The sequence below is a fragment of the Anthonomus grandis genome, chromosome 12 (genome assembly GCF_022605725.1).
Source record: "Anthonomus grandis grandis chromosome 12, icAntGran1.3, whole genome shotgun sequence".
NCBI lineage: Eukaryota > Metazoa > Arthropoda > Insecta > Coleoptera > Curculionidae > Anthonomus > Anthonomus grandis.
In genome coordinates, this window is record NC_065557.1 from 4,227,916 (window position 1) to 4,245,103 (window position 17,188).

At 33.5% G+C, this 17,188-nt stretch overlaps 1 protein-coding gene across 1 annotated transcript; it reads right to left on the bottom strand.

Moving 5' to 3' along the window:
* Positions 1-7,563: 7,563 nt before the first annotated feature.
* Positions 7,564-15,844, bottom strand: LOC126743022 (ras-related protein Rab-2). Its single transcript, XM_050449944.1, has 4 exons — positions 15,676-15,844; positions 12,798-13,113; positions 8,243-8,423; positions 7,564-8,192 (listed from the first exon to the last, which is right to left on the bottom strand). The coding sequence occupies exons 1-4, from the start codon at positions 15,719-15,721 to the stop codon at positions 8,094-8,096; spliced, it is 642 nt and encodes a 213-aa protein (XP_050305901.1). The 5' UTR covers positions 15,722-15,844; the 3' UTR covers positions 7,564-8,093.
* Positions 15,845-17,188: the final 1,344 nt, after the last annotated feature.

Genomic DNA, 17,188 nt, shown 5'->3' on the forward strand with positions numbered 1-17,188 from the left:
CAAATGTTTATGTACAGTTTAGACCCAAAAAAAAAACAACAAACATGTTCAAAACATCACTAAAAGCCTAGTAACTAGATTTTGATCAATAATTATTAGAGTGATTTAATTTGAACTCTCTACAATAATAATGTTCTTTGAAGAAATTTTGCTAAATCTTCTTCGTAAATTTAAAAATTATATTTGAGGTATTAATAGCTCGTTAATTTCAGCTAATAGAGGGTGCCCTTAGGAATATTTCTTAAGAATAATAATAATATTCGAGTTAGTTTTTGAGATATTGGGGATTAAAGTTGGTAGTCAGACACGGTCGGTCGACTTAAAAAGTCTGACATTTTTATTGATATTCTTACTCTTAGTGTGAAGTGTAGTGAATATTCTTACCAGATATGGGGAGGTTAACCTAGAAAAAATGGAGAGATCATGCCTACTTATAGCTTAATTGTCTTCAAATTTCAAACCGTTTTTTTTTCTCGTTATTTATCAATTCCAAATAGTTGCATGAGTCATAATTAATTTATTTTAGGCAATAGTTAAGGCACAATTTTATTAATTAAAATTCTGCCTTAACTGCCTGGAATAATTAATTAAAAACTTTTAAATGATAATTTCAGGCATTTGAGTCGTAAAAAATTACCCCTAAAATTTAAAGCGTTTTAATTACATTTATACCTCGACTGCCTAGAATAAATATTTACTGTCATTTAAATAATATTCACAGGCAGTTGACTCAGAGATTTTTGAAAGTTTTAGACTTTGTGAATATTTAGTTTTTTTCTTTTAAAAATTCAGCAATTAAAATGTTGATTATTTTAATTAAATTTGTACCTTAACTATTTAAACTAATTACTTAAATTATTAATATCATTTAAATAAGTATTATATATACTTTTTAAAATCACCTTAATTAATTAACTAATTATTCACGTTTTAATTTAAGTTATTTTCCAATGCCAGGCAGTTGAGATAAAAATACTTTAATTAGAACTGCCTTTTAACTGTGTGAAATTATTAATTAAGTGATTAATGACGTTCAAATGAAAATTCTAAATAATTGAGCAAAATAATTTCTTTGAACTTTCAGGCATTGCAATAATTATTAATTGGCCCTTATTTATTTTAGACATTTTTATTAAAATCACGATTCAACTGTCTGAACGAATTAATTAATTCATTTAACATTAATATTTTAATAATAATTGCATGCAATTGGGTCGTAGATTTTTTTAGAAGTATCTTTAATTAAAATTGTGTCTCGACTGATTGGAATAGTTAATTAATTTTTTAATGGCGTTTGAATGAAAATACAAAGTAATTAATCCAGTGACTGAAATAGTTTTGACTGCCTGGAATTGCAAAATAGTTTTAACTTCAACGTTAGCTGTAAGTTAATTAATTAAATATTCTAGGTAGTTATTACAAGATTTTAATTAAAAGTGTTTAAAATTTATAAAATACTTACAATGTAACTGTCTAGAACTGCAAAATAATGTTAACCTAATAAACGTTAACCATAAAGTAATAATTTAATTAGCTCTAATATTAATTTTTCGTGAATGTCTTTTTGCCTGGAAATTCATATATTGCTCAATAGTTATTATATATATATACATATAGAAAAATTGTTATAAATGAAATCTACAGGTGGACTGTCTAGGATTATCATTTAAAGGTCATTAATTAATTAATTTTTCAAGGCAGTTAAGGCACAATTTTAATTAATGTGTCTAAAACATTTTTTTTACTTTTTTTTTTATTTCAAGTATATTATTCTGGTACAGTTTGGGGGTGGATTAATGCTACCTAATTATTATACCCTTTCGATCTGTGGTCTATTGGATTAAAAAGGAAACAGGACTCACATATACAGTCATTTGTTAGAATTACTCACGATAGAGAAATTACCATAACAAGTCCGATGGAGATTGCAAAACGGCTAGGCAAGCAATTAAAGCAAGAAATGAACGAAAATCAATAAATACGAAGAGCCAAAGTGGAGATAAATGACGGGATGAAATGGGGGTGGAGGGTTGTAAGGGAAAACCGAGGAGGCAAAACTTAGTTTTCTAAATAGCGGAACACATTACGAGGCAGATTTTCATTTGCGTTCGGAAAAGAGGCCGCAGTTTGAGAAACGTGCCTGGAACTAAACGATGCTACTTTGCCGAGTCATTTGAGCTATGGCGAAATTACTATTGTTGGCGGAAAGTATAGGAAATTAAACTTGGCGTGGGATTTTTTCCGGTTTTTCTGTTAGGGCGAACGCCGGTAATTTAAGCGGATTTTTGTTTTTTTTTTTTTTTTAATCTGTTGGGCCAGCGAACGAATTTATTTTTTTTATTACTGCAGAAAGATCTTTTATTAATTAGGGTAGCATTGTTGGAATTGTATAGGGAAAATGCTAAAGTTACTTTAAAATATTCCAGGTTTTCCAGTGAGCGATCAATAATAACTGAAAATTCACTAATTTTGGCCACACTGAGAAAATTGAATTACTTAAGTACTTTTTCAGCCAAAATCTTAGTAAGTTTCAATAAAAATCAAGTTATTTAATCAATAAATGTGGTAAAAACAACTGCGTTTTAATTAAATTACGAGACAGTTTTACCACTAACTTTATTTTTACTCTAGACAGGTGTTTCACTAACGATGTTAGCATCTTCGGGAGCAGAATAAAACTAAGCTAAAACTTCTTACAAATCTCTTTATATACTAATAATATAACTAATAGAGTAGAAAAGGCAATAAAGCATGGCCAAACAAATCTTTAATATGCATCTAATTTTTTTTGCATGCGAAAGTTTAACAAAATTCAAAAAAAACATTTTTAACAGGGATAAAGGTCCAATCTCTTATGGTCAACTATATAGTTAGTTTAGTTATTTTTATTGAGTTATCTAATTACTTTTTGTTGTTTTAAAAAGGTTCTTTCGTAAGATTTACTAAATGACTTATTTAAAATTAGTATAAGATTATTTATTAAAGAATTATTAATTTTAAATTGGTTTATATAACTTGGTTAACAGCAACCATTAAAAAGGGTTTAAACCTTTTTTGTGTTTAAAATACTAGTTTCTATTTTTGTAATTTGGGGTATTTTTACAAGTCAATGAAGAGGCTTCATTTTGAAGAAAAAGCATTTTTATTCAAAAAAAATTTTTGCCTTTATAAGTATCCCAAACTTTATCATTTCTTTATAAAACTTTCTATATTTTTTACATAAGTTGCTGCGTACTAAAATTCAACGATCTATCACAAGTTGGTATTATGTGCATGAATAATTGAGACTAGCGGGTAACTGTACCATGTCTCTTAAGATAAATTCACTGCACAATGTTGTTAGGATACATTCAATTTACTTGTCTCTTTAGTTTTTATCGGGATCCAAATTATTTAAATTTATAAAAGTACTGACATGACTGCTAGGTAAACATTCCTCCCTATTCTTTTTATTTATCTTTTTTTTAAATTGGTTATAAAATCAGTAAAATTTCTTACCATTAATTTTCTATGTCACTGCTACTGTATCACTGTACAAACAAAAGAGAGAAAAAACACTTTCTAGAAATATTAGAATAAAGGTTTGGTTTTGGTGAAGGAGCCAGAATAATGGATCCCCTTTGCATGTTTCTTTTACCATTTAAAAATTATTTTTTTCTTAAAAATTCGGTAAAAATGTGAATTTTTCACTCAAGTTGGAAAGTACCGTAAACTTGCACTACTTGCACACGTTTTCAGCACATTTCCCAATGCACCCCCGTACATTGTAACTTTACAACTTTGCAAAAATTATATTGTACCGACCTATTTAAGGGCTACCCATGGCTGGTATAAAAATTGGAAGAATGCAGCCATTGGTCCCAAAAAAAATTTGTTTGTGGGGTGTGCAAGTTACCATGCTTGGGGCAACTTGCACATCCATGAAAAAATGTTTATAAATTGCATTCTAAAGCATATTCTGTGCATGTTACCCCTTAATCATTATGAAAAAAAAACCTATAACAAGGGCCACCGTTACAACCAATTAGAACTCAGTATTTTTAAAGAAAAAATAATATATTGTCAAAATTTATGAAACTTGAAAACAAATTCTGTACCTATAAATGCTTAGAAATATTAATAAGAAGTTATTAAAAAATAAACAAACTTTATCTAGCAAAACTTTGGTAAAATAAGGCACATTCTTTGAAAAAATCACAGGTGTAACAAAAACAAAACATTGGCTAATTATTATTGTCAACTAGGAAGTCCTTGCCGGCATCACTGTCATCGACTGGAGATTCATTGTCTTCCGAATCCTCACACCATTCGCATTCAAAATAAGGGTCTTTGCTGTTTTTATTACAGGGTCCACAAATCCAAGCTCGACACTTCGTGCATTGTATCCATTCAATTGCGCCTCTGTAGTCTTTCCAATTAATCTTGCAGATACCACACTGGGAGTTATTAGTCTTTCTTTCTTTCTTGCTTTTCCTAGTAGGAAGTTGCTGAGTGCATGGCAAGACGCTAGATGAAGAGGGTCCTGGTTCTTCTGTAGTTCAAAATTCCTCAGGAACGTTTAGAGGATTTTCAGAAATATTAGAGTCTGTAACAGTGCGAGACGCATCACTTCCAGGTTCGACTTTTTTTCCCCTTTTGCGTTTTTTCTCAACCCCTGTTCCACAGTGCTCTTTCAACAAATCAACCAAGCTGTTGTCTAAGACTCTTTCGATGTCTGCATCTTCTAGTCCACCAGGAATACGCTTCAAAAGTTCGTCGGGATTTGCAGGATGCAAACCAGTTGCTCTAAGTCCTGATTTGAGATTCTCTGCTACATTTTGACTTACCCCTTTCCACAATCTGTCTAGTAGGTTCGGAAATTGTTCTTTCGGGATACAGCCTTAGAACCGCGACTCCTTTCTTCACTGATCGAGAATCTCTCTCCATTTTCTTTTCATAGACGCAAATACGGCCACATCAAGGGGCTGCATTAAATGCGTGGCATTGGCTGGGAAGGGAGTTATGTAGATGTTATTTGTACCACATGCCTCTATCACCTGTGGTGAAAAGTGGCTTGCCAGGTTATCACCAACGAGAATCATCTGGTCGTTATTTTGTCTGATAGATTCGACGTGAGGCAGGAAAAGCTGGAAGAACCACATTTCGAATAAGTTCATGTCGAACCATCCGCTCGCACTGCTCGCATATTTTGTTCCTCGTGGTCCCCTTTGCGTCCAGTTGTCATAAAGATTCAAAGCTTTCTATACAACCATTGGTGGTAAAAGGTCTCCATTGGCATTTCCACAAACCATTAAACTGATCGTAGCCCGGGAATGCTCCTGAACTCTTTCCACTCTCTTCGTGTTCCTTGGCACTACCACCTTCCTGGACCCAGGATCATCGGTAACGTTGGTTTCATCATAGTTATACAAATTTGAGCTTTTCACTTCTCTAATTGCTAAGTCAATATTATTAAAGAAATTTAAAACTTCATTACGATCCACTGATCTCTTTATGTTTGAACCATTCTAATGCTTAAATGGTTCCTTTTTATAAATAATTGTAAGAAATCAGGTCCAGGGAAGTTATTTTTGAATATTCGAACATTTTTTCCTTGTTTGTCCAAGAATTTTTTTATTACGTCACGAATATCAACTTTTGTGAGAGGAAATCCCCAATTTGCTAAAACACCCAATGTCTTTGAAATGAGTGCCTCTTCTTGATCACTTAAAACCTTTGGACAAACAACTGATTTCGAGTGTGCACCAAGAAGTCTTCGACCTAACGTAGTCCGTTCTACTTTGAAAGTTTCGGCTGCTAATTTCCTCGACATACCCGCATTTACTGCATCTACCGCTTGGCGCAAGGTGTTCTCTGAGTAATTCCGGTAATTTCTTGCTCCCGGAGTTTTTTTGTACGTACGAACCATTACGGTATGCAATTAAAAAAATGTTGAGATAAAAACTCCTAAATTTTGAAAATTTACTGAGAAATTATTGAAATACAAGGGAGAGAAGGGCTAGATTCGATGAATGTGTCAAAATACTTGACATTTTGAATCTTTGTTTAAGCATTTCAATTTTCTTGGTTTTTTAATTTAGTAAAACAGAGGGATTTTGGGAAACAATAATTAAATTTTTGAATAATTATAAAATTGTGAAACCAAAACCCCTTCAAACTATTAGAATTTTACTAAGAAATGATTGAAATAGAAGGGAGAGAAAAGCCAAATTTAGGTAAATAAACTCGACGTATATGAAACTTTAAAAAGGGGATCGTAAAATTTTGGCGAATGCGCGAAAAAAGTTTTATAATATTTTTGCAAAAATTTGTCATAATTAAATTTCCAAATTTGGGAGAATTATTTTCGAATATTTTGATCTTTGAACTATTGGTGAAGGAGTCAGGATACGTTATCTCTTAAAAATTGCAAGAATTTTAAAGAGGGATGTCTTGGAATGATTTGAAACCAAAATTTATATTAATGTAAATTCTAATAAAAAAATACATTTTTATGATTGGAGTTACCTTTGGACACGTCGATTTTATTATTGGATTTTTTGAAGGCATCCTATTCATTGTATAAATACATTTCTTGAAATCTTAAACTGAATATTATCTAGATACTTGTTATTGTTTAACCTATTATTATTACGTATACCTGTACATATATTACGAAAAAGTCTATAAAAAAACACCTACGCCTATGCCTATTTTGTGATATTAACGAAAAATACCGGTAACGGTAATGTAGATCCAAACTGTAAATGTAGTTCTTTAATTTGAGGATGTAGAAGATAGAAAATTCTAATAGGAAAATGTAGTAGGTAGCTGCTTTTTCAGACCGAGATAAATTGAACTTATGTTTTTCTTATTCTAAACTAATTAGCTTATTGTCTGGCTGTAACATAAATTTAGAAATATATCGAGCATTAATTACGAACAAATACTCGTAAATATTAAAGCGCTTCTATTGTTGGGAGTGAATTAAATTAAAACACTCTGTGCAGTTAGGATTTTATACTTACCTGTAGCATTTGTTCCTTGATAAAATCTATTTATAATAAAATTATGCACGAAATGCTTAGAGGTGCATGAATACCTTATACTTGCTTACGATATTCACCAAAATATGCGGAAAATTTAAGATCTAATGGGCCTTTACCCATATATCAAGAAAATCTATTCATTGGATGAATATTTTGAAATTTATATCATGTACTTGTTGTTAAACGTAGTACTTTTGTCATGCTTTTTTTTCTATTTATTCACCGTACACTGTTTGGTTTCAAAAGTACGTATACTACGAAAAAGTCTATAAAAAAATTACCTACGCATAATAAATAAAATAGTGAATTTAATTAAAACACTCTGTGCAATTAGGATTTTATACTTTACCTGTAGCATTCGTTCCTCGATAAAATTATGCACAAAATGGTTAGAGGTGCATGAATAATTTATACTTTCACCAAGATATGCGGCAAATTTAAGGTCTAATGGGCCTCCACCCAAATATCAGGAAAATCTCTAAATTGCGCAGAAAAATCGTTTTACTTAATTCCCATGAAAAAAAAACAACAAAAACACTTTTAAATATAATTTTTATTTAAGTATATCAGTAAGCATAATATACATACATAAAAAATTACAATAATCATTTAAATATATACGACTAGTTACATAACGTCTGGGATTCGCTATCAGTTGCCTATTTACCGATCAACTATTTCTCTTTTGGTAATAAACGGTCGAAACAACGAAAACCTACACTGTGCTCGACTATAGTTTTTGATATCGATAGATTGCGCTTGTTAAAATAAATTTCAGAAAAATACCGGACGTGTTTTGTCACAGTAACATACCTAATAAGTAAAGTACACTCACAAAAACCTTTTTAGATAATATAAATTTAATTAAATTAGCGGCCCAAATCGAGGCAAAAAAAATAAAATCCTCACCATACTTTTTTACTAAAGCACTCCAAATCAACTTCCGTAATAAAGAAATCTATGTATATTATAACGTCCTTAAGCCAATTAGACGTAAAATGTGGGGGGAAGGGCCTTATCATATTAATAAAAGAATTACGTTACACATTTGTCTTAAATTAAAAATTAACAGCAGCCGGAGCCCTGGGAACCCCCCGAGCCTCCTGCTCCGGGCAGAGAAGGGTTTGTAGGCGAGTGCTGAGGGCCTATTTTAATACCGTTTGCCTGTAAAAAATTAACCTTAAAAAAAAACATTAGAATAAACAGGAACTTACCTCGTTATTGATATCAAACACCCCCTCCTGTATTTTCTCGTAAATCTCTTTGGCGGTGTTAATGAAGGCCTCCTCCACATTGGCGGCGGTTTTAGCGGACGTTTCCATGAATACTAACCCGTGTTCCCTTGCGAAAGCTTCGCCCTCCTCTTTTTTTACCTCCCTTCGAGATTCCAAATCGCTAGTACAGAGAAAAAGTCAACAATTGAACTTTAAAGAGTTATACCTAATTAGAGAAACAGATTTTTGCAAAATTGTTGCAAGAAATGTAATGATTATTGAGTTTGCTTAAGAGAAGTCTTTGCTAACCATAATTCAATAATTTGTGAGGGATACAATTATAATTTTAAAAACAGGTATTTTTGAAAAAATCGCAACATATTAAGTTAAATGGCTTCTAGCAGGCATATTTCGTCAAAAATCTTTACTATTATCAGGCATAAATCCCTTATATAGTACAGAGTTGACTAACTGATTGGTATTACATCTGTCTGTCAGTATTTATAATTTCATAGTTGTGTACATCTCCAAAAAATTTATCAGATATACTCAAGCAAAAAATTTTGTTTTAATTTAAAAATAAACAGATATACAATAAACATGCTCCTTCGATTAACAGGGATAACTTAAGCATGACATTTAACAAAGATTTCACTCGCTCCATTTGGGATTACTTCTAATTGGTGTATCTTGCATTTGGGTAAATTAAACAGTGTTGAGAAAAATTGTAAATGTGGGAGTGCAATGGCTCTATAAAACATAGAATGCAACATACAATCCAAGATTTAGCTAAAGAGTGACTCAAGGTAGAATGCGAAAAAGTAGACTTTTGACCCTATTTTGGGCACATAACTCCCTCTGGGTCCCAAGATTCTTTGACGATTACTATGAAATGATCTCTCTCGTTTGAATACATCATAACTAAGTCAGAAAAAGATAATTCTACGACGATCTAAGATGTAGCTAAAGAGTGAAATGCGGTAGAATGCGAAAAAGTGGACTTTTGACCCTATTTTGGGCACATAACTCCCTCTGGATCCCAAGATTCTTTGACGATCGCTATGAAATGATCTCTGTCGTTTGTATACATCATAACTAAGTCAGAAAAAGATAATTCTACGACGATCTAAGATGTAGCTAAGGAGTGAAATGCGGTAGAATGCGAAAAAGTGGACTTTTGACCCTATTTTGGGCACATAACTCCCTCTGAGTCCCAAGATTCTTTGACGATCGCTATGAAATGATCTCTATCGTTTGTATGCGTCATAACTAAGTCAGAAAAAGATAATTCTACGACGATCTAAGATGTAGCTAAGGAGTGAAATGCGGTAGAATGCGAAAAAGTGGACTTTTGACCCTATTTTGGGCACATAACTCCCTCTGGGTCCCAAGATTCTTTGACGATCGCTATGAAATGATCTCTATCGTTTGTATGCGTCATAACTAAGTCAGAAAAAGATAATTCTACGACGATCTAAGATGTAGCTAAGGAGTGAAATGCGGTAGAATGCGAAAAAGTGGACTTTTGACCCTATTTTGGGCACATAACTCCCTCTGAGTCCCAAGATTCTTTGACGATCGCTATGAAATGATCTCTATCGTTTGTATGCGTCATAACTAAGTCAGAAAAAGATAATTCTACGACGATCTAAGATGTAGCTAAGGAGTGAAATGCGGTAGAATGCAAAAAAGTGGACTTTTGACCCTATTTTGGGCACATAACTCCCTCTGAGTCCCAAGATTCTTTGACGATCGCTATGAAATGATCTCTATCGTTTGTATGCGTCATAACTAAGTCAGAAAAAGATAATTCTACGACGATCTAAGATGTAGCTAAGGAGTGAAATGCGGTAGAATGCGAAAAAGTGGACTTTTGACCCTATTTTGGGCACATAACTCCCTCTGAGTCCCAAGATTCTTTGACGATCGCTATGAAATGATCTCTATCGTTTGTATGCGTCATAACTAAGTCAGAAAAAGATAATTCTACGACGATCTAAGATGTAGCTAAGGAGTGAAATGCGGTAGAATGCGAAAAAGTGGACTTTTGACCCTATTTTGGGCACATAACTCCCTCTGAGTCCCAAGATTCTTTGACGATCGCTATGAAATGATCTCTATCGTTTGTATGCGTCATAACTAAGTCAGAAAAAGATAATTCTACGACGATCTAAGATGTAGCTAAGGAGTGAAATGCGGTAGAATGCGAAAAAGTGGACTTTTGACCCTATTTTGGGCACATAACTCCCTCTGAGTCCCAAGATTCTTTGACGATCGCTATGAAATGATCTCTATCGTTTGTATGCGTCATAACTAAGTCAGAAAAAGATAATTCTACGACGATCTAAGATGTAGCTAAGGAGTGAAATGCGGTAGAATGCAAAAAAGTGGACTTTTGACCCTATTTTGGGCACATAACTCCCTCTGGGTCCCAAGATTCTTTGACGATCGCTATGAAATGATCTCTATCGTTTGTATGCGTCATAACTAAGTCAGAAAAAGATAATTCTACGACGATCTAAGATGTAGCTAAGGAGTGAAATGCGGTAGAATGCGAAAAAGTGGACTTTTGACCCTATTTTGGGCACATAACTCCCTCTGGGTCCCAAGATTCTTTGACGATCGCTATGAAATGATCTCTATCGTTTGTATGCGTCATAACTAAGTCAGAAAAAGATAATTCTACGACGATCTAAGATGTAGCTAAGGAGTGAAATGCGGTAGAATGCGAAAAAGTGGACTTTTGACCCTATTTTGGGCACATAACTCCCTCTGGGTCCCAAGATTCTTTGACGATCGCTATGAAATGATCTCTATCGTTTGTATGCGTCATAACTAAGTCAGAAAAAGATAATTCTACGACGATCTAAGATGTAGCTAAGGAGTGAAATGCGGTAGAATGCGAAAAAGTGGACTTTTGACCCTATTTTGGGCACATAACTCCCTCTGGGTCCCAAGATTCTTTGACGATTACTATGAAATGATCTCTCTCGTTTGAATACATCATAACTAAGTCAGAAAAAGATAATTCTACGACGATCTAAGATGTAGCTAAAGAGTGAAATGCGGTAGAATGCGAAAAAGTGGACTTTTGACCCTATTTTGGGCACATAACTCCCTCTGGATCCCAAGATTCTTTGACGATCGCTATGAAATGATCTCTGTCGTTTGTATACATCATAACTAAGTCAGAAAAAGATAATTCTACGACGATCTAAGATGTAGCTAAGGAGTGAAATGCGGTAGAATGCGAAAAAGTGGACTTTTGACCCTATTTTGGGCACATAACTCCCTCTGGGTCCCAAGATTCTTTGACGATCGCTATGAAATGATCTCTATCGTTTGTATGCGTCATAACTAAGTCAGAAAAAGATAATTCTACGACGATCTAAGATGTAGCTAAGGAGTGAAATGCGGTAGAATGCGAAAAAGTGGACTTTTGACCCTATTTTGGGCACATAACTCCCTCTGAGTCCCAAGATTCTTTGACGATCGCTATGAAATGATCTCTATCGTTTGTATGCGTCATAACTAAGTCAGAAAAAGATAATTCTACGACGATCTAAGATGTAGCTAAGGAGTGAAATGCGGTAGAATGCGAAAAAGTGGACTTTTGACCCTATTTTGGGCACATAACTCCCTCTGGGTCCCAAGATTCTTTGACGATCGCTATGAAATGATCTCTATCGTTTGTATGCGTCATAACTAAGTCAGAAAAAGATAATTCTACGACGATCTAAGATGTAGCTAAGGAGTGAAATGCGGTAGAATGCGAAAAAGTGGACTTTTGACCCTATTTTGGGCACATAACTCCCTCTGAGTCCCAAGATTCTTTGACGATCGCTATGAAATGATCTCTATCGTTTGTATGCGTCATAACTAAGTCAGAAAAAGATAATTCTACGACGATCTAAGATGTAGCTAAGGAGTGAAATGCGGTAGAATGCGAAAAAGTGGACTTTTAACCCTAACTTTGACGATCTGTATAATTGTCGCAATTTTCTAATTAAAATGTTCCTATCAACAGCTTCCTTAAAATCTAAAAATGCTGTCAATAAAAAATTATCACAGTCAAAGGATTTAAAAAAAAAAGAATTTCCACATTTAAAAACAACAACAGATTCACTTGAATAATTTTTGCGAAAACCTGAATGATAATAAGAACGTTTATTCCAGGCACTTAAACATTTCTTCCTGATTGTTTTCCAGGATGTTTTAATTATTGATTTCTTCAACTGCCTGTAAGTGATACAAATTAAAGCCATTTTTTCCAGAAGAATTCATTATTTTTAATTCAATTTGAGGATTTGAAGTTGGAAAAAGTCTGTTTTTATTCAATGTTCAACTGGGAGATATGTTTTTCGTATATAAAATGTATTTAAAAAAAAACGTCCTCACTCTATATAATTTTAACTAGAACACCTCTATATTTAGCTTTACTTCATCAACTAAAAATGGCAATATCTAATTACTGTGACACAAATATTATAATGAATTTTGATGATCTACACTCGGTTATAAGCTCTATTACATAAGATACATAACACTCACTCACCTTTTATTCCCAATAAGCATGATCACCATGTTGGAGTTCGAATGTTGCCTGGCATCATCCAGCCACGTGGTCAAATGGTTAAAAGTTTCCCTCCTGGTGATGTCGTAGACTAAAAGGGCACCCGCCGCACCCCTATAGTAAGATCTGGTGATCGACCTAAAGGCCTCTTGACCTGCCGTATCCCAAATTTGCAATTTGATTTGTTTGCTATCGATGGTGATCATTCGAGCACCGAATTCAACCCCTATAGTGAGATCGTGCACTGGCTGAAACCTTTTGTCTGTGAACTGGAGGAGTAGACATGATTTGCCCACACCTGGAATTTACAGGAAAGTTAAATGTTGACCATAGATTAAATCTGCCATATGTAAGGAAAGGAAGAAGTGCTACAACCCCTCTCAGGGGATCATGGAAATTAGCATCGGTACCTCTGCCTACAATCATCACATTCTGCAGATTTAGTTACATCAGTTAACCCTTTGTTGCATTTAAAACAGTCTATATGTTTATGTATTTTGAAATGTATTAAGTTTGGTACAAAAAATTGTCGTACATAAAAATAAGTCTTTTATTTTGATAATATGCAGTATTCAAAAGAATCCTTAATAGACCATATAGGAATATTTTGAGTTTGCTCTTAAACTGAATAAACAATTTCAATTCTCTGATCATAATTGGTAGTTGACTGTATATTTTAATACAGTTTTATTGTATTGGAATTTCTTGTGCAGTAGTTGTGCACCTCATTATTTTTATTAAATTTAGCTGTGTTTTTAAATACATAGAGCAAGCACTTGTATATACATATATAAAATGTTAATTCCTGTAATTTTAAACCACACAATAGTCGAATGATTTTTTCTCAGGACACAAATACTCTATCAATGTTGATGGCTTGTCTTCACAACATGATTTTGTAAGATAGGTAGTGGATATACCATCCCATAGTAAAGATGGAGAACAATTAGAAAAAATTACTTAGTTTTAATTTTAGTACTTTAATTTTAAAAGGGCATAGTATGTTTTTTCCAATCCTAAGCAAATGTGGTGTAGCTATGCATCCCAATTTGTCTAGCTATATCCACATATTTGCCCAAGAACTTCACCACATTAAAGCTATTTATTAAATTAGCCCGAGAAACATTTTTGTAGAATAGTATTTGGACAGTCAGTCATTTCTTCATTTAGGATGAGTTGGTTAGAGAAGCACCAATGCTTCATGGAGTCACTGCATTAATTTTCTGTGTACAAGTATAGATCCTTGTGGAGCAGCTATATGTTGACATAGTAAAATTCAAATTGAACTCCATGTAGGTTCACCAGCATTTTCCTTCCAGTTAAAAAAAAAATAAAAATTATTATTCATAGGCAATTTCTCCTCATTACCAAATGATGTACTTTGGCTTCAATAAATGGCAGATTCAGGGTATCAGATGCCCTCGAAAGGTCATTGCAACAACAATTTGTCCAGCCGATTAACCAAAAGTACAAAAGTATACCAATTAAACTAAACTATCCTACTATATACAATTTTAATAAGATCCTATAAAGTACACATGTCAAAGTTAATATGGAAAGTTATTGTCTCTGTGTTAAGAATTAATTTATCCTTTATAAAAATCTTGTACAAAATAGTAAAGATTGTGGTTTTTCTGTCCCGCCTGCATATGTATATGATTATTCCAAGGAGAACTTCTACATGTTCTATATTGTTTTGCTTTTGAAGGATACTGATTGTTGAGATGTGGAACTTGCCAACGATATTACAACTTGTGTAATTTTTTTTTTGATAAGTACACTGGCTAGATTGGACCAAGCCATATCCAAAAAACCTACTAAAACTTCAATTCTTCTTCTTTAAAAAAACTTAAACGAGATATTAGGCTGGAAAACCACCTTCATCAATAGATCAAAACAGGTAATGCAGATGTGTATGTATCATGAAACCATGTATATCAAATATCTTCCAATTTACAAACAAGCATATATAAACTAAGAGGAGCCAGGAATTTTTGAAAATGACAGCAAATCTGCCAAAAAATTGTCGAATAGTATGTTGCATTGTTTTGTATTGTGAGAATCAAGGAGTCATATCAGAGGAGTTTGAATAACTGATTACACCAGAGCTTATGTGAACTAAGTTAGTACCTCTCGAAGTATAAAGTTTAGCACAGGACTATGTTTAATAAATTTTCTTAATGGCAACTTAAAGTAAAACTTAATAGTACAAAACTCTACAAAATTAATACTTTTGAATATCTACTGCAATAAAGAGAAACAGTTAATAAAGAGACTAGGATTGTTGTTACGAGTGCCTGGAAGTGGGCTATAAATTATGGTTTCCTTATATCACCATGTAAAAGCTCGGGAACCATTTCTTATTAAAAAAATTGCACTAAAATACACTCTAGGTAATGTAACCAGTTAAAATCTTGCATATACAGCAAAATTATCAACTTGTTTAAAAGTTAATAACAACAAAACATTCCATAAATTGAATTTATCAATATTATTGCTTATGCTCGCCCACACTGTCTATAACATAAATTTCTATTCAAACATTGTCCTTCTATGAAAACTTTTAGGTTAAATCATGATAAGGGCATATATATGCAAAACAAAGGGATGATGTGGAGTTCACCCTTCACACCCACACACACAAAATAAACCACATGAATCACAGTCAAACGTGCATAAATGAGAAAAAACCTCATTTATCATCGAATGACGCATTATCAGCGTAAACAGTTATTGAACACTTATTAAACTCTTTGTTTTAATGATAATATGTGGGGGGATATGAAGGGCAGTTTGCCCCAAAAAAACACCATATTTAGACCTAAAATATGCTAATTTACTTAACCTGCGTGATTCTTACCTGTATCCCCGATGATAATATACTTAAATAAATAGGCGTACGACATTTTGGGACCGTTTAACGCCGATTAATTATAATAATTTACGATTAGAAAAAAAAACAACTTCGCACAATAATAATCTGTAAGGTGGTGGGTGACAGCTGTCGTCCCCTTTGACAGCTAGAACTGTCAAAAGTGGGCATGCGTGACTGCATGAGTTGCGCCCTTTAACGGGATCAATACACAAGAGTGATTACAGGTTTCTGTAATTCTGTGGGGATTTTAGCTGTCGCTGATGAAATGGCGGGACGTTTGAAAGTCATGATGGAATGGTGATCTAACGGGGATTATGAGCAGTAAAAAATTAAGTTTGACATGCATAATAAAAACTGCATTTATAAATTTTCTTAACCCCTTGTACATTAATTAAAAAAACGTTGAAATAAGTGTCTAATTAAATTAATCAAGGAATTTGTACACCAATTTTTAAAATTTTATCTTTACGAATTTTTGAGTCATGAGAACTTTGTCGTGATTTTTCTCATCAATTAATTTGATAAGTGGTTATAGAAATTCAAAGTCACACATTTGGTAACGTTATCTATAACCGAAAAAGGAAATTGAAGACTTTGGCCCGCACGAAGTCCAGATTTTAACCCATTAGATTTTAGAGAGATACATGAATTTAATTGTTTACGAAAATACAATGAACACAAAAGAGGATTTTTTTTTTAAGGCATTATAAGATAAAAAAGGATATCCTGATGAGTAGCTTTCAGCTAATCTTCGCCTACTGTGATAAATAGTAGGTACTTAGAATATGCAATTCTTTAAATAAAAGAATATTTATTTATTACGAAGTCATAATAGCGTGTCCTCCTTTTAATACAAATTTGGCCCATTAATAATTCTTGCTTTAATCCACCCAAACCCAAATATCCCATGCCGGGCATATTATCCTCAGTCCGATGCAGTGGTAGTAAAGTACGTTTCGTATATACGACGCGATCAGCACGAAACTTCCCTTATCTGCATCCCTGTGTGTGTGTGTGTGTCCCTGGCATCGTGCAATTATGCAACAAATCATCCCCCTTGATCTTTAGTTAAGCTCGTTAACCGCGTGCAGTTGTGTAAGCTGATTTAATAAGTAAATCCGATTTAGCCCTCCTGGGGGATGGAAAGTTACCAACTTGTACTTGGTTACCTTAATAGGTTATTATCGTATGCAATTTGGCTTCGCGTAGCCCGCTCGCTCGTGCCTCTACGAGCCTTTATTTTTGACAGCTCAGAACTGTCACTTGTCACGTCATACAGGACTTTTAATTTCCTGTCATGGGTATTAAGGTTGAATATGGCGGGGTGGAATCGTCTGCCACCCAAGATGGTTGACTGGGGTAAATTTTTGAAGTTCATCAAATATGACAATAATGACGTTAATGACAGTTTAACCTGTCATATTTGACGACTCAACTGTCTTTTTTTATGTTCCCTTTGGGTCATAGAGAAGGTACCATAAAAGGAGGAGTTAATCAC